General features: G+C 39.4%; 1 protein-coding gene across 1 annotated transcript in view; it reads left to right on the forward strand.

Annotated features, from left to right (window-relative positions):
• LOC126187478 (actin-related protein 6) overlaps window positions 1–24,669 on the forward strand; it is a 92,732-nt gene that overhangs the window by 38,584 nt on the left and 29,479 nt on the right. Inside the window, exon 4 of the mRNA XM_049928584.1 lies at window positions 24,461–24,653. Coding sequence (XP_049784541.1) covers window positions 24,461–24,653 — 193 coding nt within the window. The remainder of the gene's footprint in view (window positions 1–24,460; window positions 24,654–24,669) is intronic.

Genomic DNA, 24,669 nt, shown 5'->3' on the forward strand with positions numbered 1-24,669 from the left:
ACAAGTAATAAACTACTGAAAAGCATACATCTAATTATTATCTCTTATCTTAAAATTCTTGCCATTGATTATTTAAATTATGCATTAATAAAAATTGAAAATTAAGAAACTGCCACTAGAAAACCTCTTGTGCAAAATTTTGGCACAAAAATTTTGTTGCAAAAACAAGCCAGAATTAAGTATGAATATGGTTGGCTGAAATAAAGAGAGAAACTACAAAGCAATGTATGCACAACAAAATATGACTCAACTTCTCAGTACTGTACAAAAATTGAACTAAAGCTTGATTTGCCTGAAAATAGGATGTCTACAAGATAGCAAGCAGTTTTTGAAGAAAATAAAGTAAACATTCTCTACTGGTTAGAATTAAGGTGACCTTTTTGTTTCTGACAATTATTTTTATAGCAAATTTCGGGTTAGTTTTTCTGCATGGGCATTGATAAAGTTGTAAATGCTTGATCAAACAGTACGTCATTTTGTACAGGGCTGGATGTAATTCTTGTTTAGTACATGCATTGTTTTGCTTGTCCAAAGATTTCTCAATGATTCTAAGGCACTGGGAAATACAATCTTAAACGTGTAAACAATGAAGTGATACTCACCTATAATAACTAGTTTTTTTAATTATATCCAAATGCAGCACTTACAGTGAATCGCATTTGTACAAAGCACAATTTTGTATGCATTCGTGTGATTTTTCACACACTAAATCCAAATGATGAAAGATTTTTGTAAATGTTTCTTATGATTACTGTGAGAATAGATTTTTTTTATCATCGGTATGACTTTAAACCCTCTCAGCAAGTGCAATTCATGAAAAGCCGAATTTTATGTCCTACTTATGATAGCTAAATCATGGATCGTGGCAATGAATAAAGCTCTCACAAAACAACATTATGACAATTATTTACATGTGTTTATCTACCTTCTTACAGAATTTGAAATGATTTGCAGATCTTCGAAACATAAAAGTAGTGCACTTAAAACAACTCAAAAAAAAAATTTTTCCCACATAAATCCAAACGAAGCTAGATTTTTGAAAGCAAGTTTTGCAGTTTTACTGTAAGAATGTATGTTTTTATTGATTTGATTCACTTTAAACCATTTCTGTGCATTCAGTTCATGTAAGAATGAATTTTATGTACAACATTTAGCTCGACTTTAAGCCATTGTATCTTGACAACAGATAAAGGTTATGGGATAAAAAAATTCATTTTGACTTTATCCATTAACTACCTTCACAAAAAGTTTTAACCAATTCGTACAAGCATAAATTACAAATATCGATTGAAGCAGAAAGAAATGGATTAAAATTTGTGCTGTGGCTGGGACTTGAACTCAGGTCTTCTTGCTTGTTAGGGAGAAATGCTAACCATTACACCACCACAGCATGATGATTAATATTGCTGCACGAACTACCCAAGTTGATTGCCCTCCCCAACACAAACTTCAATCCATTTCTTCTGCTTCAATCAATATCGCAGATAAAGAAGAGACGTAAATGTCTCAGGGAAAAATATAATTATAAATTACAGAACTGACATGCTTTAACAACCTCCCAGGAAAATGTGTCTTTGTACATAAAATCTAAATGAAGCAAGGTTTTTTTCAAATGATTGAAACTTATCTTAGACAAAGATAGATATCTGAAAGCAAGTTTTCAGTTCTATCGTAAGAATGCATTTTTCATTTATTTGATACTTGAACCATTACTGTGTATTCAGTTCTCATAAGAATGAATTTTACGTGCAACATTTAGCTTGAGTTTGAACCATTGTAGCTTGACAACGAATGAAGATCATTGGGTGAAAAAAATTCGGTTCGGCTTAACATTCATCTACTTTATGCAGAGTTTGAACTGATTCATACAAGTGTAATTTGCTTCAAAAACCTCCCCCCCCCCCCCAAAAAAAAATCCTTTTTTGTGTATAAAATCTAAAACAAATCAAGATTTTTCAAATGGCAAAAACTTGATGTAGACCAAGGTCTGATACATCAGTAGACCAAATTTGAACCGTTGGCCTCACTCCATTCCATGCTTATTTAAGAATAACTGTTTTTGCACATAAAATCCAAACAAGGGGATCTGTTTTTGCATATAAAATCAAACAGTGCACATACAAATGGTCCAACTAGCTGAGCATTAATTTTAGCCTAGTTAAAATCTTTTGCAAAAGGAGTTAACCAGCTTGCACATTTTGGCTTTGCGGCAACTTGGGTTCGACATTTAAACCTTACTTATTATACTATAACATAGGTACAAATTAATGATATGAATATAATAGAGGGAAACATTCCACGTGGGAAAAATATATCTAAAAACAAAGATGATGAGACTTACCAAACAAAAGCGCTGGCAGGTCGATAGACACACAAACAAACACAAACATACACACAAAATTCAAGCTTTCGCAACAAACCGTTGCTTCATCAGGACAGAGGGAAGGAGAGGGAAAGACGAAAGGATGTGGGTTTTAAGGGAGAGGGTAAGGAGTCATTCCAATCCCGGGAGCGGAAAGACTTACCTTAGGGGGAAAAAAGGACAGGTATACACACACACACACACACACACACACACACACACACACACACACACACACACACACACACACATCCATCCGCACATACACAGACACAAGCAGACATTTGTAAAGGCAAAGAGTTTGGGCAGAGATCGAACTCTTTGCCTTTACAAATGTCTGCTTGTGTCTGTGTATGTGCAGATGGATATGTGTGTGTGTGCGTGCGAGTGTATACCTGTCCTTTTTTCCCCCTAAGGTAAGTCTTTCCGCTCCCAAGATTGGAATGACTCCTTACCCTCTCCCTTAAACCCACATCCTTTCGTCTTTCCCTCTTTCCTGATGAAGCAACGGTTTGTTGCGAAAGCTTGAATTTTGTGTGTATGTTTGTTTGTGTTTGTTTGTGAGTCTATCAACCTGCCAGCGCTTTTGTTTGGTAAGTCTCATCACCTTTGTTTTTAGATATATAACGTAGGTACAGTAAGACAGATGTTCAAATGGCTATAGAAATGGCTGCTGGTCTAGGGTAAACCAGGAACTTTTTATCCCATGTTTCTAATTCAAATAGGAACTGAACACCAAGACACTCCCCCCGCCCCCCCCCCCCCCAAAAAAAAAAAAAAAAAAAAAAACGAATCCGCCGCAATTGAACATGCGGCCTTTTCATATATATTTGTTACAGCACTTCTGCACTGTAATGATACAGTCAAGTATTCGTCGGTAGATAAACAACAATCATGAAGTATATATGACACTAAAGATTATTACTCTAGGAGTTCATTTTATTTCTTTGGGAAGTTTGTTATACAGCTTAACCCCCATGTGGAAATGAGAGTTAAGCTGTTTTACATTGTAAATTCCAAATACAAGTTTTTGGTATGTTTGATACTAAGCCTATGAATCAACATCATAGATTGTTTAGCAATCGGGTGATCTTACTATCATCGTCAGTTCCAGTTTTGGTTTATACATCTTTGCGTTCAAGTTTCATGTTAGACTACAACTGATTTGTCAATCTCTTCTTAAGATTCCCAACACGCATTTTCTTGTGAGGAAGAGAGGGTGGGATCGCTTGTCATTCAGAGCTCCAGTGTTAAGCAGGTGATTGTGTCCCTCAGGGAAATTGTGAGCAGGTTGGGAAAGGAGGCCAGTGGCCACTCTGCTTGCAGGTGCGACTCATTCAATGTGTGGAGGAGGCTGTATTGAATCATATTACTTTTTCATTCTTTTCTTTTCTTATGTATAAGCTATATGTGAACCGAATGAGTTATAGACCCCCACCGAAGCTAAATTAATGAGTTGTTTTGTGGCCAGGATAATGTTTTGATACATTGTTAAATATCTGTATGAAACAAAGGGAGAAATACGCTCTTCAATTTATTAATTCATGTATCTTCACCTTGTTTCGTTGAGTGGTAGCGTACTGATGTATACTTGCATCCGTGGTACCAGCATTGTGTAAAATGTGTATTTTAACCATTCATTCAAAGTATTATAAAATGTTATTAGAAAAGGAATATTTATTCACATGTCTAGAAGGTCAACTCCTATCTGTTCATCATTTCACTCGCTGCTGAGATCCTGCATCAAGGAGTTGGTTGCAGGCAATAATAGTTTATGCGTTATTCGGAAGAGCATCCCGCATCGACATTTTCACAGCCAAGACTAAACACAGTGGAATTTGTGAAGGTAATGAATCAGACTTGAAAGACACCTATTGAACTTGGTTTAATTATACAAAAAATACTGTGCTTTGTGTGACAGATTGACAGTTCCATTGGTTGTGGTGATTATTTGGTACTGCACTCTACTGGAAGCAGCAGTACGTAATGCAAATTATGTTTATTGACCTTGAATGTAATGGTATTAAAGGTCTCTTGATATTGGTATCAGTTAGAGTTCAGCCAAGATTGTGCACAGATTCATAAATTACCTACAAAATTTTTCCAGTTATTCAAGCATTATTAATCCATTTACATTTCCACATACCTATTCAGTGACGGCGCCAAGCAAAATATGAACAGACCTTTCAATTGTTGAAATAAAATGTTTGAGATAAATGATTAATATTGTTGTTTCAAGGAACTAATGTTTGTTGTATTTGTTACATAACCACCAGATTGGGAATCATAAAAACATTGAAGGAGCGAATTAAAATTAAATTCTGCCTACAAACAAGACGAGCTGGGAATGCTGATTTCAGCGGTAAAGGTAGAAAGCTGCTATGCTGTATACTTATATGGCCGTGCTTGGCACCGTCTCTCTGGCAGTAGATAATCTCTTTTCCTTCCAATTAATATTCTTTACGGAAAGTGCATTTCTACAGAAAAGACGAAAATGTGTACTAAGTCAGCATTAAAGTGCAAGATAAGTCATTCAAATTCTGTAAGACTGTGTCAGATAATAATCAGGTTCATTCATGAATACACAGCTAAACCTACTTTAACTGGAAAGTACAAATACAGACAAAATTTAATTTTTGAAAAATATTATTCATAATTTTGTTAAAAACTGTTCACAATGGAGTCAAAGAAATTGGCCATTGTTGAAAATTCATTAAAAAATGCAATATGCCAAGATTTCGGAAATCCGAGCTTTGCAGCAGTTGAAGGTAATGCGCCAACTTGTGAACTGTCACTTTTATGATGCTCGACGAGACAATTTCTCAGTTCTCACCAGGAAACATTTTTCCAAATAGTGAAACTGAAGGGCGTAACATCGAAAATTCCTTTGATTATTTGCTCACAACATTAGGGATACAAGAACAGGGAACAGTTCGTAAAAACAATGTAAATACTAGTGAGATACACAATTTGAAACAACTGGTGCAATAAATAACACAACTACTTAAGGGTATGACACAGCAGTTCTCAAAACAACAGGAAAATATCAGATGGGTGTAAACAGCAAAATCAGGCATTTAACGATTTCAAGTATGGTGAGCAAAACTATACACACTGAATTATCTGATGTACTGTCCGGGAAGTTGACAGAGCCAGGTAAACAACTAAAACAAGAAATAATTACCAACATATCCCACAATATAAATATGTTAATGGAAAGAGTACCATTCTTGGACGATAAACAAGAGCAGCTTGCAGGTGAGTTACAAAACAGTGTGACAGACACAGTCAGCATGCTGCAAGATGGGTGGAAAAACTTACCTACAGAATTACAAAAGTTAAGTCTAAGAGTGGCCCAGTTAAGTTCAGAGTCAAAATTTACCAAAAAACAGAGAGATAAGAGATGTGCAGATGTAAAGGAAATAATAAAATAGCTGAAGCCAGGATACTGGATAGGGGCAGCACCCTTTCTGGAGGCATTGTGTTGGAGTGCAGGATTTGTGTAGATACAGTGGAGGAAGCTCTAAAAGAGAAAGTCAATTTCCAGCTAAAATAGACTCATTTATAAAGGAAGAAGAGGAAAGGTTACAAGGCAGTATTGCTAAAACTACTGACATTACAAAACAATATTTGACAGAAAACAAACGCGTGCTTTTAGAGAAGTTAGATATTTTCACTGGTTACCTACAATACATGGCTAGCCCATCGAAGGAAAAGAGTGAAGATTGCATAATGCAACAACACTTGCTGGTAGTTGTACTCTTCGAGCAAGCGCAGTCGCCAAGCATTACGCCACGAGCGAACATAACCATGCCTGTCACTGGCATCACAGTGTGTTTGTCAATATTACTTGCAGATGAAGGATGACTTCGGTGACAATTTCTGGTATTTACCTCTAAAGGGAAAAGAACAAACCCCATGGTCTTTATTAGACCGTTTCGAAATGTTTTACCTCATACCTGGACCGAAGCTCAGAAAATTAGGTTTGTTGTCGGATACAAACAGGGTGATGTTCTGCTATGGGCTACGGACATGGCGGAATGTTGCCACTGCCATGAACACTTTGGGAGAGCCTTTCTGGATAAATTTTGGTCTGAATCCATACAAGAGAGGCTCAGACCTGAAGTATTCAACCTAGCTCCATTCAGTAACAAACATGGAAGCTTAAGGGGCTGTTTTGAAAAATATTTGAATAAAACCAGATACGGGACGAACACAGTGTCCCAAGTAGGCATGTTGAAAATTTTGAATAGCTGTCTACCTGCCCACATTTGGGAAAAACTCATTACCATTCTGGAACACGACACTGAATACTTTCTGTGTGTTCTGGACTCAATAGATTTGATATGTGAAGAGAGACCAATACAACCCAAGCCTGTCAATATGCAGATAGTGTCACAGGGATTTACAGACCAAAAAGTGAACAATGGATTCATAGTAAAACACAGATGGCAACCTTGCCCTACACAGACTTATAGTAATAATAACGATAATCACAGTGGCAGTGGCAAAAGCCATAAATTCAAGGGCAGATATAAAAGAAATGGGCAAACATTTAACAAAAACAACTATAACGGGCAAGTAGCTTATGGCCAGCATGTACAATATATACAGACACAGGCTACCAGCAGTAATCATCTGATCGCTTGACGAACACAAAACAATACTAAACAGCTGAATAATCCGCAGACACCGGACTTCGGCCAGCAATGCAACGTACATATGCCGAATAATATGCAAAGGCAAAGAGAATTTTAGTCAAAAGCCTCACAGGATATTAACTGGCAAAATCAAGCACCAATAGTCCACATAGTAGAAGTGACGCCTAACACAGAGACCAATGCCACTGTGCAACAAAACTTAAACCGGTCATGCTAGGCCCCCTTTCTGTGAGCTGGGAGGAAAGGGGGGGGGGGGGGGGGGGGGGCGGCGCATGAGCTTGATTGACACTTGCTTCATCAGATATCATCAAGCTAGTGCTGTTGAAACATACAACACAATTTTATATAGGATGAAAGGTGTTGCTTAGAACACATTGCAAATCCACAAAAATTGGAAAACTGAACTGTAAGTGGCAACTGGACCATACATAATTACTAAAATCCCCTGTCCGGGAGCATAGACATGAACACAGGTAAAGACAAGGGCCTTTACCTACAAAAGACTTGAGAATGTTTAGATAATGAAGAAGGGCTGTATACCCTCTAAGTTGTATGTGAGTATAATAATATTAGATTTAGGCTGCTGGAAAGTCACATTGCAGAATTTCTGTTGTTAGTTGTTAAGGAAAACTATTCTGGTGTGTGTTTTTTCTTGTTGTTGTTTTTGTGGTCTTCAGTCCTGAGACTGGTTTGATGCAGCTCTCCATGCTACTCTATCCTGTGCAAGCTTCTTCATCTCCCAGTACCTACTGCAGCCCCCATCCTTCAGAATCTGCTTAGTGTATTCATCTCTTGGTCTCCCTCTACGATTTTTACCCTCCACACTGCCCTCCAGTACTAAATTGGTGATCCCTTGATGCCTCAGAACATGTCCTGCCAACCGATCCCTTCTCTAGTCAAGATGTGCCACAAACTCCTCTTCTCCCCAATTCTATTCAATACCTCCTCATTAGTTATGTGATCAACCCGTCTAATCTTCAGCATTCTTCTGTAGCACCACATTTCAAAAGCTTCTATTCTCTCCTTGTCTAAACTATTTATCGTCCATGTTTCACTTCCATACATGGCTACACTCCATACAAATACTTTCAGAAACGACTTCCTGACACTTAAATCTGTACTCGATGTTAACAAATTTCTCTTCTTCAGAAACGCTTTCCTTGCCATTGCCAATCTTCATTTTATATCCTCTCTACTTTGACCATCATCAGTTATTTTGCTCCCCAAATAGCAATACTCATTTACTACTTTAAGTGTCTCATTTCCTTATCTAATTCCCTCAGCATCACCCGACTTAATTTGACTACATTCCATTATTCTCGTTTTGCTTTTGTTGATGTTCATCTTATACCCTACTTTCAAGACCCTGTCATTTCCGTTCAACTGCTCTTCCAAATCCTTTGCTGTCTCTGACAGGATTACAATGTCATCGGCAAACCTCAATGTTTTTATTTCTTCTCCATGGACTTCAATACCTACTCCGAATTTTTCTTTTGTTTCCTTTACTGCTTACTCAATATACAGATTGAATAGCATCGGGGAGAGGCTACAACCCTGTCTCACTCCCTTCCCAACCACTGCTTCCCTTTCATGTTCCTCGACTCTTATAACTGCCATCTGGTTTCTGTACAAATTGTAAATAGCCTTTCGCTTCCTGTATTTTACTCCTGCCACCTTCAGAATTTGAAAGAGAGTATTCCAGTCAAGATTGTCAAAAGCTTTCTCTAAGTCTACAAATGCTAGAAACGTAGGTTTGCATTTCCTTAATCTTTCTTCTAAGATAAGTCGTAGGGTCAGTATTGCCTCACGTGTTCCAACATTTTTACGGAATCCAAACTGATCTTCCCCGAGGTCGGCTTCTACCAGTTTTTCCATTCGTCTGTAAAGTATTCGTGTTAGTATTTTACAGCTGTGACTTATTAAACTGATAGTTCGGTATTTTTCACATCTGTCAACACCTGCTTTCTTTGGGATTGGAATTATTATATTCTTCTTGAAGTCTGAGGGGAATTTCTCCTGTCTCATACATATTGCTCACCAGATGGTAGATTTTTGTCAGGACTGGCTCTCCCAAGGCCGTCAGTAGTTCTAATGGAATGTTGTCTACTCCCGGGGCCTTGTTTCGACTCAGGTCTTTCAGTGCTCTGTCAAACTCTTCACGCAGTATCGTATCTCCCATTTCATCTTCATCTGCAGCCTCTTCCATTTCCATAATATTGTCCTCAAGTACATCGCCCTTGTATAGACCCTCTGTGCACTCCTTCCACCTTTCTGCTTTCCCTTCTTTGCTTAGAACTGGGTTTCCATCTGAGCTCTTGATATTCATGCAAGTGGTTCTCTTTTCTCCAAAGGTCTCTTTAATTTTCCTGTTGGCAGAATCTATCTTACCCCGCATGAGATAAGCCTCTACATACTTAAATTTGTCCATCCGTGCTTAGCCATTTTGCACTTCCTGTCAATCTCATTTTTGAGATGTTTGTATTCCTTTTTGCCTGCTTCACTTACTGCATTTCTACACTCCTGGAAATGGAAAAAAGTACACATTGACACCGGTGTGTCAGACCCACCATACTTGCTCCGGACACTGCGAGAGGGCTGTACAAGCAATGATCACATGCACGGCACAGCGGACACACCAGGAACTGCGGTGTTGGCCGTCGAATGGCGCTAGCTGCGCAGCATTTGTGCACCGCCGCCGTCAGTGTCAGCCAGTTTGCCGTGGCATACGGAGCTCCATCGCAGTCTTTAACACTGGTAGCATGCCACGACAGCGTGGACGTGAACCGTATGTGCAGTTGACGGACTTTGAGCGAGGGCGTATAGTGGGCATGCGGGAGGCCGAGTGGACGTACCGCCGAATTGCTCAACACGTGGGGCGTGAGGTCTCCACAGTACATCGATGTTGTCGCCAGTGGTCGGCGGAAGGTGCACGTGCCCGTCGACCTGGGACCGGACCGCAGTGACGCACGGATGCACGCCAAGACCGTAGGATCCTACGCAGTGCCGTAGGGGACCGCACCGCCACTTCCCAGCAAATTAGGGACACTGTTGCTCCTGGGGTATCGGCGAGGACCATTCGCAACCATCTCCATGAAGCTGGGCTACGGTCCCGCACACCGTTAGGCCGTCTTCCGCTCTCGCCCCAACATCGTGCAGCCCGCCTCCAGTGGTGTCGCGACAGGCGTGAATGGAGGGACGAATGGAGACGTGTCATCTTCAGCGATGAGAGTCGCTTCTGCCTTGGTGCCAATGATGGTCGTATGCGTGTTTGGCGCCGTGCAGGTGAGCGCCACAATCAGGACTGCATACGACCGAGGCACACAGGGCCAACACCCGGCATCATGGTGTGGGGAGCGATCTCCTACACTGGCCGTACACCACTGGTGATCGTCGAGGGGACACTGAATAGTGCACGGTACATCCAAACCGTCATCGAACCCATCGTTCTACCATTCCTAGACTGGCAAGGGAACTTGCTGTTCCAACAGGACAATGCACGTCCACATGTATCCCGTGCCACCCAACGTGCTCTAGAAGGTGTAAGTCAACTACCCTGGCCAGCAAGATCTCCGGATCTGTCCCCCATTGAGCATGTTTGGGACTGGATGAAGCGTCGTCTCACGCGGTCTGCACGTCCAGCACGAACGCTGGTCCAACTGAGGCGCCAGGTGGAAATGGCATGGCAAGCCGTTCCACAGGACTACATCCAGCATCTCTACGATCGTCTCCATGGGAGAATAGCAGCCTGCATTGCTGCGAAAGGTGGATATACACTGTACTAGTGCCGACATTGTGCATGCTCTGTTGCCTGTGTCTATGTGCCTGTGGTTCTGTCAGTGTGATCATGTGATGTATCTGACCCCAGGAATGTGTCAATAAAGTTTCCCCTTCCTGGGACAATGAATTCACGGTGTTCTTATTTCAATTTCCAGGAATGTATATTTTCTCCTTTTTTCTTATATGTCAAATATGTAAACGATAAGATGAGCAGTTGTAACCAGGAAGAATTGTACTGTATGTGTCTAGAGATGACGATACTCTAAATACAACACTTCGACTTGCGCTTAGCCTAGTTGTAAACAAATAAATGAACATGTGAAATGCTTGGGAGCGTGCAATGGAATACACAACTCACCATGACACAAACGGTACCAGAATGACGCAACACATGCATATTGGGAAGCAAGCTGGTCAACAAACTGCAAGTGTGTGTGCGCCATACAGCCACAGCTGGAAAAGTTTGAGTGCCCAGAACAATCCAACCTGATGAGCTACAGCCTCCACTAGCATGTGTAAAGCCTATTGAATAAACAGAGAGATAGAAAATTAATAGAGAGTTTATACTACAACTACTACTATCTACACAATACATACATATAAAAATAAGCTAAGGGATTATATACACAGGAAAGGGACACTAAACTATGAGATATTTATTTAAGCTACTCTGCTATAAACATTATATTCATATGTATCTATCTATCTATCGCTTGAGCCTTGCCCTGCAGTTACGCAGGGTCAGCCATCGTTAATCGGATTTGGCATGTTAATGGTTAAGGGGGTGGCCGGATGCCCTTCCTGCCACCACCCCGTACCCCCGCGGGACGGAATTAGTGTACTCCAACTGTCTGCGTCAAGTGTAGTCCATGGAATAGTGCGAACGTGTTCAGATGTCTGCGAGCCATGTAACTGAGGCGGAACATGGGGACCAGCCCAGTATTCACCTATCGGGATGTGGAAAACCGCCTAAAAACCAAATCCAGGCTCGCCGGCACATTGGCCCTCATCATTAATCCACCGGGCGGATTCAATCTGGAGCCGGCGCGCCTACCCGAGTCTACCCGAGTCCAGGAAGCAGTGCGTTAGCACTCTTGGCTTTCCTGGCAGGTAAACATTATATCCATATCTGTACAATATTTACAAATTTATGTATTGAAAGTGCACGCACTAATCGTACTTGATAGATGAAAAAAGTCTTGCTGAAGGTAAATAAGTGAGTACAGTATAAGAGGCAAACTGAATAAGAGGTCGCACCACACCTCTAATACACTTTATCTTTCAGCTTTATAAGGTAAGTAGAGATGCGCGCATGACATGAAATAAATTTTGTGATAACATGAGTTTACACTGAAGTGAATGAATACGTGATTGAATATATGAAAAGGTATTAGTAGCCATCGAGCCAATTTACACTTACCTATGAAGATTTAGTTTTAACGTCAGTATTAAGTTTTTTCTTTCATGGAACGATGCATCGACACATCCTAAAGTGAAGAAAGATAAATGCTTGTAAAGTGTTAGGAACCATATAAACATAAGAAAGGACTGCACTGCAAGTAAATATAGTTGTAAGTTTATGGTACGTATGAATGCGATAGTGTGAAAGTATGTAAAGAAGAAAACACTTGCAGTACATCACATATCACGATGCTGAACGAAGGTTGAGCACTACCAAATAATCAAGGGATCGAAACTTAACTACTGTGAGTGTTGACTACCCATGAAGGCATCTAACACTGATTTACATTGAACTTTTTTTTGCACATTTGTTACTTATGTAAACACTGTTATAGGCTCATTGTACATAACATATAGTATTGATGGTACAACTTTGTGTATCTCGGCATATCAAATGGTTATATTTTGTGCAGTGAACATAACAAGTAAATATTGAGCTGCACTTTAAACACTGAATAAGTATTCGATACGATTGGTATCATCAGATTTAAGTTGTGTTTATAAACAACAAACTATTTTGTTCTTGGGGTCACAGTTAAGTCTGCTACCGAGACGTACCTGAGCACAAAATGCCTTTCCATGCAATTTTCTCAACCCTGCAGTGTGTAGATACTTCCTGGAGAATGCTAGAGAGGCAAGGCCATGCGTGGTTATCTGAGCAGCATGTAGAATCTATTGTAGTGACTATTGTTTACTTCTTTGATTCTTTTTTAATTGATAAATATGCTCTGACAAGAGGTCACTGTAAATTGAGATGAAATGTGTGCCACTTTATGCTATAAATGAAAACAGAATCCATTATTGTATGAGTGTTATATGAAGCATGAGTAACTAAACAAAAATAAAATGTGTACTCATGTAACTGGAATCGCATAATGTAACGAAAATGAAACCAGACAAAATGTTCTAAAACCAAATGACAAGTAATGAGTGAAAGTGTGTTAAAGCAATATGTGAGTTTTAAAATGGCAATACTTCATGTAACATGAATTTTCTGTGCTCAACGACATTGTAAAAGCTGTAAGGACTTACCTTATCGACGAATGTCGGATGTACAACTGGTCTTCCCACTGAATAAATGAGAGCAACGAGATGAAACAAGTTCTTCGGGCTGCTGATGTGGAAACCAGTTGTCACCGCATTGAAGATTTCACAAAGGATCACACCGCCGAAAACGAGCTTCGTGTATTTGTCCAATTAAAGCCACTGTAAACGCACGACACGGACACCCTGGCCTTGTACTAAACATATGAGTGTGAACTGTGTGACAGTAACGGATGTTGGACTGTGCACACATACTTTGTAAACTAAACACTGTGCAGATGCTGACTGACAATAATGGAACTATATGATTACAGCATGCACTTTATTAGGAGAGAAAACTTTAAAAGAAGCTGAAAGCCCATATAAATTGATAACCATTCAGGATAACTCCAGTGGCCGAAAATAAAGGCTATGCCCATACCAGCCAGGTTTATTAAACCTCCAAAAGGAAAATAAGCTCAGGCACTGTGCACCTCCATATGACGTCAGCTCACAGTTGGGGGGGATTGTATTGAATCGTATATTTTTTTCGCTCTTTTCTTATATATAAGCTATATGTTAACTGAATGAGTTATAGACACCGACAAAGGTAAATTAATGAGTTGTTTTGTGGCATGGATAATGTTTTGATACATCATTAAAAAACAAAGTAAGAAATATGCTCTTCAATTTATTAATTCATGTTTGTTTCGGGAAGTGGTAGCATATGGATGTATGCTTGGATCTATCATACCAGCATTGTTAAAAATGTGTATTTTAACCATTCATTATAAATACTCGTATTATGAAAAGTTATTAGAAAAGGAATATTTATTCACATGGTTATAAGGTAACTCCTATCTGTTCATCATTTCACTCGCTGACGAGACTCTGCATCAAGAGGTTTGGTGCAGACAAGACTAATTTACGCTGTATCCGTATCTACACTGTCACAATCAAGACTAAACACAGTGGAATTAATGTGAAGGTAATGAATCAGACTTGATAGACACCTATTGAACTTGTTTAATAATACTAAAAATATTGTGCATCTTGTAACAGATTGACTATTGCAATGGTTGTGGTGGTGCAGCAGTATGTAATGCATGTTATGTTTATTGACCTTGAATGTAATGATATTAAAGGTCTGTTGATATTGGTATCAGTTAAAGTTCAACCAAGATTGTGCTCAGATTCATAAATTACCATTGAAATTTTTCCAGTTATTCAAGCAATTATTAATCCATTTACATTTCCACACATATCTATTCAAGGCATTGCCGGTAACGATTGAGTGCACTGGGTGCATCTGGCTACAGATCGTGGCTCATTTAGGCGTGAATGACACCTGCTGCATGAAGACAGTTAGTGTTGCTTACTGGGTGGAAACAGAGCTATCGTTTTGTAGCATCTTTCCCGGAACCGTTCAAGGTCCTTTGGTATGGAGCCGAGTGGTAGGTTTAAACCAGAGGCTCTGAAGACTCTGTGATGATTTTGAATGCAAATTTCTTGACCTCCACTATTGGACGGAGAAATGTAGGATCCCCCGTTGTTGGTCAAGCATACACTACATGTAGTAGTTACTAGAGTAGTGGAGTTGGTGTGGCAATCATGTGTGAGCTTCTTGTTGTTGTTGTGGTCTTCAGTCCTGAGACTGGTTTGATGCAGCTCTCCATGCTACTCTATCCTGTGCAAGATTCTTCATCTCCCAGTACCTACTGCAACCTACATCCTTCTGAATCTGCTTAGTGTATTCATCTCTTGGTCTCCCCCTACGATTTTTACCCTCCACGCTGCCCTCCAATACTAAATTGGTGATCCCTTGATGCCTCAGAACATGTCCTACCAACCGATCCCTTCTTCTGGTCAAGTTGTGCCACAAACTTCTCTTCTCCCCAATCCTATTCAATACTTCCTCATTAGTTACGTGATCTACCCATCTAATCTTCAGCATTCTTCTGTAGCACCACATTTCGAAAGCTTCTATTCTCTTCTTGTCCAAACTATTTACCGTCCATGTTTCACTTCCATACATGGCTACACTCCATACAAATACTTTCAGAAATGACTTCCTGACACTTAAATCTATACTCGATGTTAACAAATTTCTCTTCTTCAGAAACGCTTTCCTTGCCATTGCCAGTCTACATTTTATATCCTCTCTACTTCGACCATCATCAGTTATTTTGCTCCCCAAATAGCAAAACTCCTTTACTACTTTAAGTGTCTCATTTTCTAATCTAATTCCCTCAGCATCACCCGACTTAATTCGACTACATTCCATTATCCTCGTTTTGCTTTTGTTGATGTTCATCTTATATCCTCCTTTCAAGACGCTATCCATTCCATTCAACTGCTCTTCCAAATCCTTTGCTGTCTCTGACAGGATTACAATGTCATCGGCGAGCCTCAAACATTTTATTTCTTCTCCATGGATTTTAATACCTACTCCAAATTTTTCTTTTGTTTCCTTTACTGCTTGCTCAATATACAGATTGAATAACATTGGGGAGAGGCTACAACCCTGTCTTACTCCCTTCCCAACCACTGCTTCCCTTTCATGTCCCTCGACTCTCATAACTGCCATCTGGTTTCTGTACAAATTGTATATAGCCTTTCGCTCCCTGTATTTTACCCCTGCCACCTTTATAATTTGAAATAGAGTATTCCAGTCAACATTGTCAAAAGCTTTCTCTAAGTCTACAAATGCTAGAAACGTAGGTTTGCCTTTCCTTAATCTTTCTTCTAAGATTAGTCGTAAGGTCAGTATTGCCTCACGTGTTCCAGTATTTCTACGGAATCCAAACTGATCTTCCCCGAGGTCGGCTTCTACTAGTTTTTCCATTCGTCTGTAAAGAATTCGTGTTAGTACTTTGCAGCTGTGACTTATTAAGCTGACTGTCTGTCAACACCTGCTTTCTTTGGGATTGGAATTATTATATTCTTCTTGAAGTCTGAGGGTATTTCGCCTGTTTCATACATCTTGCTCACCAGATGGTAGAGTTTTGTCAGGACTGGCTCTCCCAAGGCCGTCAGTAGTTCCAATGGAATGTTGTCTACTCCGGGGGCCTTATTTCGACTTAGGTCTTTCAGTGCTCTGTCAAACTCTTCACGCAGTATCGTATCTCCCATTTTATCTTCATCTACATCCTCTTCCATTTCCATAATATTGTCCTCAAGTGCATCGCCCTTGTATAGACCCTCTATATACTCCTTCCACCTTTCTGCTTTCCCTTCTTTGCTTAGAACTGGGTTTCCATCTGAGCTCTTGATGTTCGTACAAGTGGTTCTCTTATCTCCAAAGGTCTCTCTAATTTTCCTGTAGGCAGCATCTATCTTACCCCTAGTGAGATAAGCCTCTACATCCTTACATTTGTCCTCTAGCCATCCCTGCTTAGCCATTTTGCACTTCCTGTCGATCTCATTTTTGAGACGTTTGTATTCTTTTTTGCCTGCTTCATTTACTGCATTTTTATATTTTCTCCTTTCATCAATTAAATTCAATATTTCTTCTGTTACCCAAGGATTTCTACTAGCCCTCGTCTTTTTACCTACTTGATCCTCTGCTGCCTTCACTACTTCATCCCTCAAAGCTACCCATTCTTCTTCTACTGTATTTCTTTCCCCCATTCCTGTCAATTGTTCCCTTATGCTCTCCCTGAAACTCTGTACAACCTCTGGTTCTTTCAGTTTATCCAGGTCCCATCTCCTTAAATTCCCACCTTTTTCAAGTTTCTTCAGTTTTAATCTACAGGTCATAACCAATAGATTGTGGTCAGAGTCCACATCTGCCCCTGGAAATGTCTTACAATTTAAAACCTGGTTCCTAAATCTCTGTCTTACCATTATATAATCTATCTGATACCTTTTAGTATCTCCAGGGTTCTTCCATGTATACAACCTTCTATCATGATTCTTAAACCAAGTGTTAGCTATGATTAAGTTGTGCCTTGTGCAAAATTCTACCAGGCGGCTTCCTCTTTCATTTCTTAGCCCCAATCCATATTCACCTACTACGTTTCCTTCTCTCCCTTTTCCTACACTCGAATTCCAGTCACCCATGACTATTAAATTTTCGTCTCCCTTCACTATCTGAATAATATCTTTTATTTCATCATACATTTCTTCAATTTCTTCGTCATCTGCAGAGCTAGTTGGCATATAAACTTGTACTACTGTAGTAGGTGTGGGCTTCGTATCTATCTTGGCCACAATAATGCGTTCACTATGCTGTTTGTAGTAGCTTACCCGCATTCCTATTTTCCTATTCATTATTAAACCTACTCCTGCATTACCCCTATTTGACTTTGTGTTTATAACCCTGTAGTCACCTGACCAGAAGTCTTGTTCCTCCTGCCACCGAACTTCACTAATTCCCACTATATCTAACTTTAACCTATCCATTTCCCTTTTTAAGTTTTCTAACCTACCTGCCCGATTAAGGGATCTGACATTCCACGCTCCGATCCGTAGAATGCCAGTTTTCTTTCTCCTGATAACGACATCCTCTTGAGTAGTCCCCGCCCGGAGATCCGAATGGGGGACTATTTTATCTCCGGAATATTTTACCCAAGAGGATGCCATCATCATTTAATCATACAGTAAAGCTGCATGCCCTTGGGAAAAATTACGGCCGTAGTTTCCCCTTGCTTTCAGCCGTTCGCAGTACCAGCACAGCAAGGCCGTTTTGGTTATTGTTACAAGGCCAGATCAGTCAATCATCCAGACTGTTGCCCTTGCAACTACTGAAAAGGCTGCTGCCCCTCTTCAGGAACCACACGTTTGTCTGGCCTCTCAACAGATACCCCTCCGTTGTAGTTGTACCTACGGTACGGCTATCTGTATCGCTGAGGCACGCAAGCCTCCCCACCAACGGCAAGGTCCATGGTTCATGGGGAGGGTGAGCTTCTTAGAATAGAAAAATCCCTCCTCAGGCCTGATTAGATGTGTTCCAATTCCAGAAGAGTAACATTCATCATAGCAGATCAGAGAAATAAAATGTTAATATAGTATTAGTTAAATGCAGAAGTATCTTTGAAGAGGCCCCAATGATAACAGTGGCCAAAGAATACTAGTGTAATACTAGGAACAGAAAGCTGAATGAAGCCAGATGTAACAGCAATGAAATTCTAAACTCCAACTGGAATGTGTATCACAAAATAGATTGAACATTAATGGTGGAGTCGTGTTTATAGCCATAAAAAATACAATAATATCTAATAAGACTGGTATAGATTCAGAATGCAAAATAATTTGGGTGAAGCCATGTCAAAGGTTGATCAAACATGGTAACTCAGTGTGTTTGGTCAGAAATAAAAAACTGAGTCAATGGCTCAACACTGAACTTATACGAATGTCATGGGACATCCGCCCAGAACTAATGCAATGAACAGTGTCAAACAAAATGAGATAAAAAACATGATCAACGTATGCTTTTATAAACCCCTGCCTCAGCAGGTGCAGAAGTGGAACATTTGAGGAAAAACTTGAAGAATGCTTTGCAAAAATTTCCTAATCATTTTATAGTTCTAGTTGGAGATACCAATTTACCAGCTATAGGCTGGAAAACTCAAGTGATTAGAGTGGGAAATATGGACAGGAAGTCATGTGAAATATAAAAATGTGTTATCCGGAAATTACCTCGAGCAGTTAATCAGAGGACCGACTTGTGAAGTTAGCATCTTAGACCTTTTGGTGAGAAATGGACTTGAACTTTCCAACTCATTTAGCATACAACAGGGTATCAGTGACCATAAAGCTGTTACAGCATCAGTGAATATGGCAGTAACTAGAAATAGGAAGATAGGTAGGAAGATCTTTCTGTTTAGCAAGAGTGACAAGAAACAGATTTCAAATTACTTGACCTGCCAACATGAAAACTTCATCTCCAGGACTAAAAATGTTGATTATCAATGGACAAAATTCAAGAACATTCTACTATACGCTTTAGATAGGCATGTGCCAAGCAAAGTTATGAGGGATAGAAAAGACAACAAAACTGTTAGAAAGCTCTTACGAAGTCAAAGAGATCTTCACTACAAATTTAAACATAGGCAAAGCCTCAGAGACAATCAAAAACGAAACACAATCAAAATTAGTGTAAGGAGGGCCGTGTATGAAGTGAAGTGTTCAAGGAATGCAAAAATAAGTTTCTATATACTGAGTTGACAGAAAATCCTAGAAAGATTTGGTCTTATGTTAATTCAATAAATGGATTGAAGTCATCTGTCCAGATGCTCTGTGACTATAATGGTATGACAAAGAAAAGGGCAAAATACTAAACATCTTTCTCTAAAACAGTTTTGCAGCGGACAATCACACTGTAGTTTCTCCTTTAAATCATTGCGTGAGTGACAGAATGGCAGACACTGAAATAATTGACCATGGAATAGGAAAACAAAGGAAATACCTCAACAGAGAAAAGGCCACTGGACCTGATGGGATGCCAATTTGCCTCTACAGAGGGTATGTGAAACAACTTGCCCATCTCCTAGCAGCAATGTACCATAGGTCTCTTGAGGAGCAAAACATTCCTAATGATTGGAAGAAAACCACAGGTAATTTCCATTTTCAAGCAAGGTCATTGAACAGACACACAGAAATACAGATTATGGCATTGCTGGAGACACGAAATCTCCTCTGTTGGAGTCAACATGGGTTCTGAAAACAATGATTGTGTGAAACCCAATTTGCTCTGTTTGTCCACGAGACTAAAACAAAGTAGGAGCAGGTACACATGTAGATTCTGTGTTCCTCGACTTCCAGAAGGCGTTTGATGCTGCTTTGCACTACCAGCTAATGAACAAAATACAGACGTGTGGAATGGCAGACCAACTGTGTGATTTGATTGAACAATTTGTAGCAAACGGAACACAACATGTCATTCTCAATGGAGAGAGGTCTTCAGTCGTGAAAGTAACCTTGGGCATGTGCTGAGGGATCTCTGTAGGAGCATTGTTTTTCACAGTATATATAAACAACCTAGTGAATAAGGTGTTTTACAGATAATACTGTTTTATACAAAGAAGTCACGGCTGTGAAGGATTGTAGCAAAAGGCAGGAAGACCTACAGAGGATTGATGCTTGGTGCAGGAAGTGGCAATTGAATCTCAAAATTAACAAACATAATTTACTATGTATACATATATAGAAAGACCTGTTACTGTTTGATTAAATGATTGCAGAACAGACACTTTTAGCAGTTACTTCCATGAAATATTTGTGTGTGTGTGTGTGTGTGTGTGTGTGTGTGTGTGTGTGTCTGTCTGTCTGTCTGTCTGTCTGTGTGTGTGTGTGTGTGTGTGTGTGTGTGTGTGTGTGTGTACAGAGTTATTTGAAGTGGAAGAACCACATAAAATTAATCCTGAATAAAGCAGATGCCAGACTGAAATTCATTGGGAAACTTAATCCATTGACAATGGAAGTATGTTACAAAACACTCATTTGACCATACTTGAATATTGTTAGTCTGGGATCATTATGAGGTAGAATGTATAGAGGAAATAGAGAAATTGCAAAGAAGAACATTTCATTTCATTGCAGGTTCATATAGTAAGTGCAGAAGCCTCTAGAAATGCTTTCCCATATCTGGTGGCAGATGCTGCAAGAGAGGCATTCTGCCTCATGGTGCGGTTTACTGTTAAAGATCTGAGAGTGTGTCTTCTTGGAGGAAGAGTCAGCCAATATATTGCTTGCTCATACTTACATCTCAAGAAAAGGCGTAGGATATAAAATTGGAGAAATCTGAGCCCGCACGGAGGCTTACCAGCAGTTGTTCTTCCCATGAACAATTTGTGACTGGAACAGTAAATGGGAGAAGTGATATGGATATGCAGAGTACCCTCTGCCACACAACATGAGGTGGCTTGTGGAATACAGATGTAGAGTTAGGTTCATATTTGTTTATTAATTTAGTTATTCATTCATTTGACATGGTTTGAATCTGAAATATGCTTTTGATGCCCCATTCATTTCAAATTTTACTATTTTTTTTCTGATCTATTGGTTTGTAACCAGGTATCAGTTTTAAGAGTGTCATGTCTGCTACTTCTATCTGCCTCTGTTGACTGTGGGGTTAGAGTCCCAAGTCTCTAACCCATACATATCTTGTATTGTGTGCAGTCCCTCAGGTGAAAATTTTATAAAATGCAGTATAATAATATTCCACCACAGCTGTTTTTTTTTGTATGTCTTTTTTAATTAATGCTACTGGTTTCAAGCATTGCTTATTTTCATGCTCAAAACCAATAGCAATAAAAAAGATATATATTAAAGAGTAGCTCAGGAGTAATATTACAATACATTTTATAGAACTATTGTCCTTGTGTAATTCATTCAATTAAAAGAAGAGAATTTTTTCATTAATGTAGATACATGTTCAAAGATGGTTAACTTAGATCTTATAAAGTGGCTGTTTTGCGATTGACTTTTTTATTTTTCCAATTTTAACATTCAATATCAGAAAAAAAAGAATAAGAATGTAGGTGGGATATTTTTGTAATCTAAGTTTATCAGTAACTGTTCAGAACATGTCAAAGTAAGGACATGGAAATACACAATATCTCCTAAATTAGTAGACAGATTAAAATTAGATATCTATCCTTGAAGTCTATAGCTGACTGATGTCTGGTGTATAGGTGTAAGAAACACGCAACAGAAAACAATATGTAAACTAGCTTTCGAGCTCTTGCTCTTTCTGTAGCAAAAGTAGACACAATTGCACAGATGCCCAAACATACACACCAGCATCCACGCTGAGGCTGACTGTAGATTAATAGTTATTGAGAGCTGTTGCCTTGGTAGGGGGAGATAGGGGCTGGGGAAGGATGCGTGAAGTGAGGAGTAGGTAGCAGGATTGCATGAGGCAGGTGTTTCGACAGATGTCTCATCAGTTGCACAACAAGATGAAAGGAGCTCAGAGGATAGAAAATATAAGAGAGAGAGAGAATGGGGGGGGGGGGGGGGGAGGAAAGGAGCCTCACATTACCTTCTCCCTTCTCAGCACAACACTCCTCCCCTGTCCACACAGTGTACTGCTTTCTCCTGCCACTCTTTTTCCTCCTTTCCACCCTCCAACCATGCAGGCTCTCTCTCTCTCTCTCTCTCTCTCTCTCTCTCTCTCTCTCTCTCTCTCTCTCACACACACACACACACACACACACACACACTCACTCACTCTATGTGCTCTACCCTCTGAAATCTTTTCATCTTGTGCGACCATTGAGTCATCTGTCAAAAAAAGCTGCCTCACACTATCCTATTAGCCTCTCCTTGCCCTGTGCATTGTTTCCTACTCTTTTTATACCTCCATCTTTCATTCTTGCTGCAGCTGTGTGTGTGTGCGTGTGTTTGCTAGAGAAAGAGTTTGAAAGCTAGTGTAAATACTGTTTTATGTTTTGTGTTTCTATGTGCCACACATCAAGGCAGCTACAGGTGAGTGTTTACCTTTCCTTTAGGTTACATATTACTCCTTCTAGGAATTTTCGTTTTTGTTATGTGTACAATCTGATTGCTTAAGTAACTTTTTTGAATGCATTTTCAGAAATTCCTAACAGAATGTAAACAGTGCTTTGTGAGGAATGTTTCCGGTTTAGTTTCAAATATTGGGTACATAACAATTTTATTACATAAATTGTTCCCCAAAAATGCTCCCGTATTGGAGCAGTGACTGGAATTGGACATAGTATGCCTGCAGTGCTATTGTTTTGCTTGTTATAGACTCTTAATATTCTTAGAGAATATCAAACATACTATGGTTTCTTGGACAAGTTATTTACACACGTGACACAGTTTAAGTCCTGCTGAACCCACAGAACCAAAATTTTCATATACTTACGTTTTCTAGAGGTTCATTTTTTAATCTTGTTTCAATAGAAATTTGGTTAGACAGTTGAAGTAAATGAAAAATAAAACATACAGTTTTCCCAGTATTTTGGATGAGTTTGGGCTGGATCCAGTGACCAATATGCTGCTGTTGTACGCAAATGGGATAGTTCTTTGGGTGCTTGTTTCAAGAAAGGTGTGCAAATAAATCAAGAAGAGTAGTGGTTGTAGGATTGAGCCCTGAGGTATACTATGTATTACTGCTAATTCACTCTGAAAGAAAAGTGTTGTTTCTTGTTTTATCCAGAGTGTCAAACTCCTACTGAAGTGATCCCTTGCACCTGCTGTTTTTTTAGTTATGAACACAACCAGTAAAGTGCTACAACTCTTATATCTGTCATTCTAGCTTTTCAAGCAGGATTTTATATTCCAGGACATTGGTGGTCTAGGAAAATACCTAGAGCTGTTTTGTGTTGATTGAGGGCTTTTAAGGTTCCCTCTGTGAACTTAAAAATTGCTGTGGTGTAGATTGAGACTTTTTAAAGTCATGTTGTTGTATGGTAAGAGGTGAATTCTTGTTTATGGAGTTTATGAGCCGTCCATAAAGAAGTTTTACTAGAGTTTCTAAAAAAAAAAAAAACTCCCCATGACACAGATTGGTAGTTTGATATTATATCAGAACAACTTTTTTTTTCTATCAGTGATGAAACTTTTGCTGTTTTCAGAATGGCTAGAAAGAGAGATTGAAAATTTTTGACTATGGTGAATGCATACAATTTGAAATGCTGGTAGCTGCTTTCTACAAAGCAGAGTATGAAAGTAAGCATAATAAGCACCCATTACCGTTTTCCCATTACTACAGTGTTCCAGGTAGACAGCAAATCACAGTTTTTGCTTTATTTTGTTTTCAAATAGTCTATATATTGTTCTGGTTTTAACAGCTTGGTGGGCATAAGCTTAAGACTTTAGCTTCTCTACTGTTGCTATTTGGTTGATCATTGTTAGAAATAAATGAGATCTCTGTTTTGTACATTGGTGAATTTTTATGTATGTATTGGGGGGGGGGGGGGATGTTATTTTCCACTGTGATTTCTTTGTGCCCAGTTGTGCAGCTGATTTGTGGCAGTGTTAATTTTTCCTTGCTTTTTATAAACATCTGTGTTTAAAATCACAGATCATTAACATATGAAATGAAGTGGAGGTGCATCATCACTGACCCTTGAGGTACACCACATTTAATTAGGTAACACCTTGATAAAGATTTAGTTTTAAGTTTCCTACTTAGTGATTAGGTTCTTTAATGCATACTGCTTGTTTATGATTACTTAGATAGGAACTGATTCATGTATTACAGCTGGTGACCTGAGCAGTTATCGTTACAGCAAAGAAAACCCTGCTGCACTTTGCTGCATGCTTGTAGATTCTGGTTATAGTTTTACCCATGTTGTACCTTACATAAAGGGTAAAAAACTGAAGCAGGGTATAAGAAGAATTGATGTGGGCGGAAAAGTATTGACAAATCATTTGAAGGAAATAATTTCTTACAGGTAAGTAAATACAGAA

The sequence above is a fragment of the Schistocerca cancellata genome, chromosome 5 (genome assembly GCF_023864275.1).
Source record: "Schistocerca cancellata isolate TAMUIC-IGC-003103 chromosome 5, iqSchCanc2.1, whole genome shotgun sequence".
Lineage (NCBI taxonomy): Eukaryota > Metazoa > Arthropoda > Insecta > Orthoptera > Acrididae > Schistocerca > Schistocerca cancellata.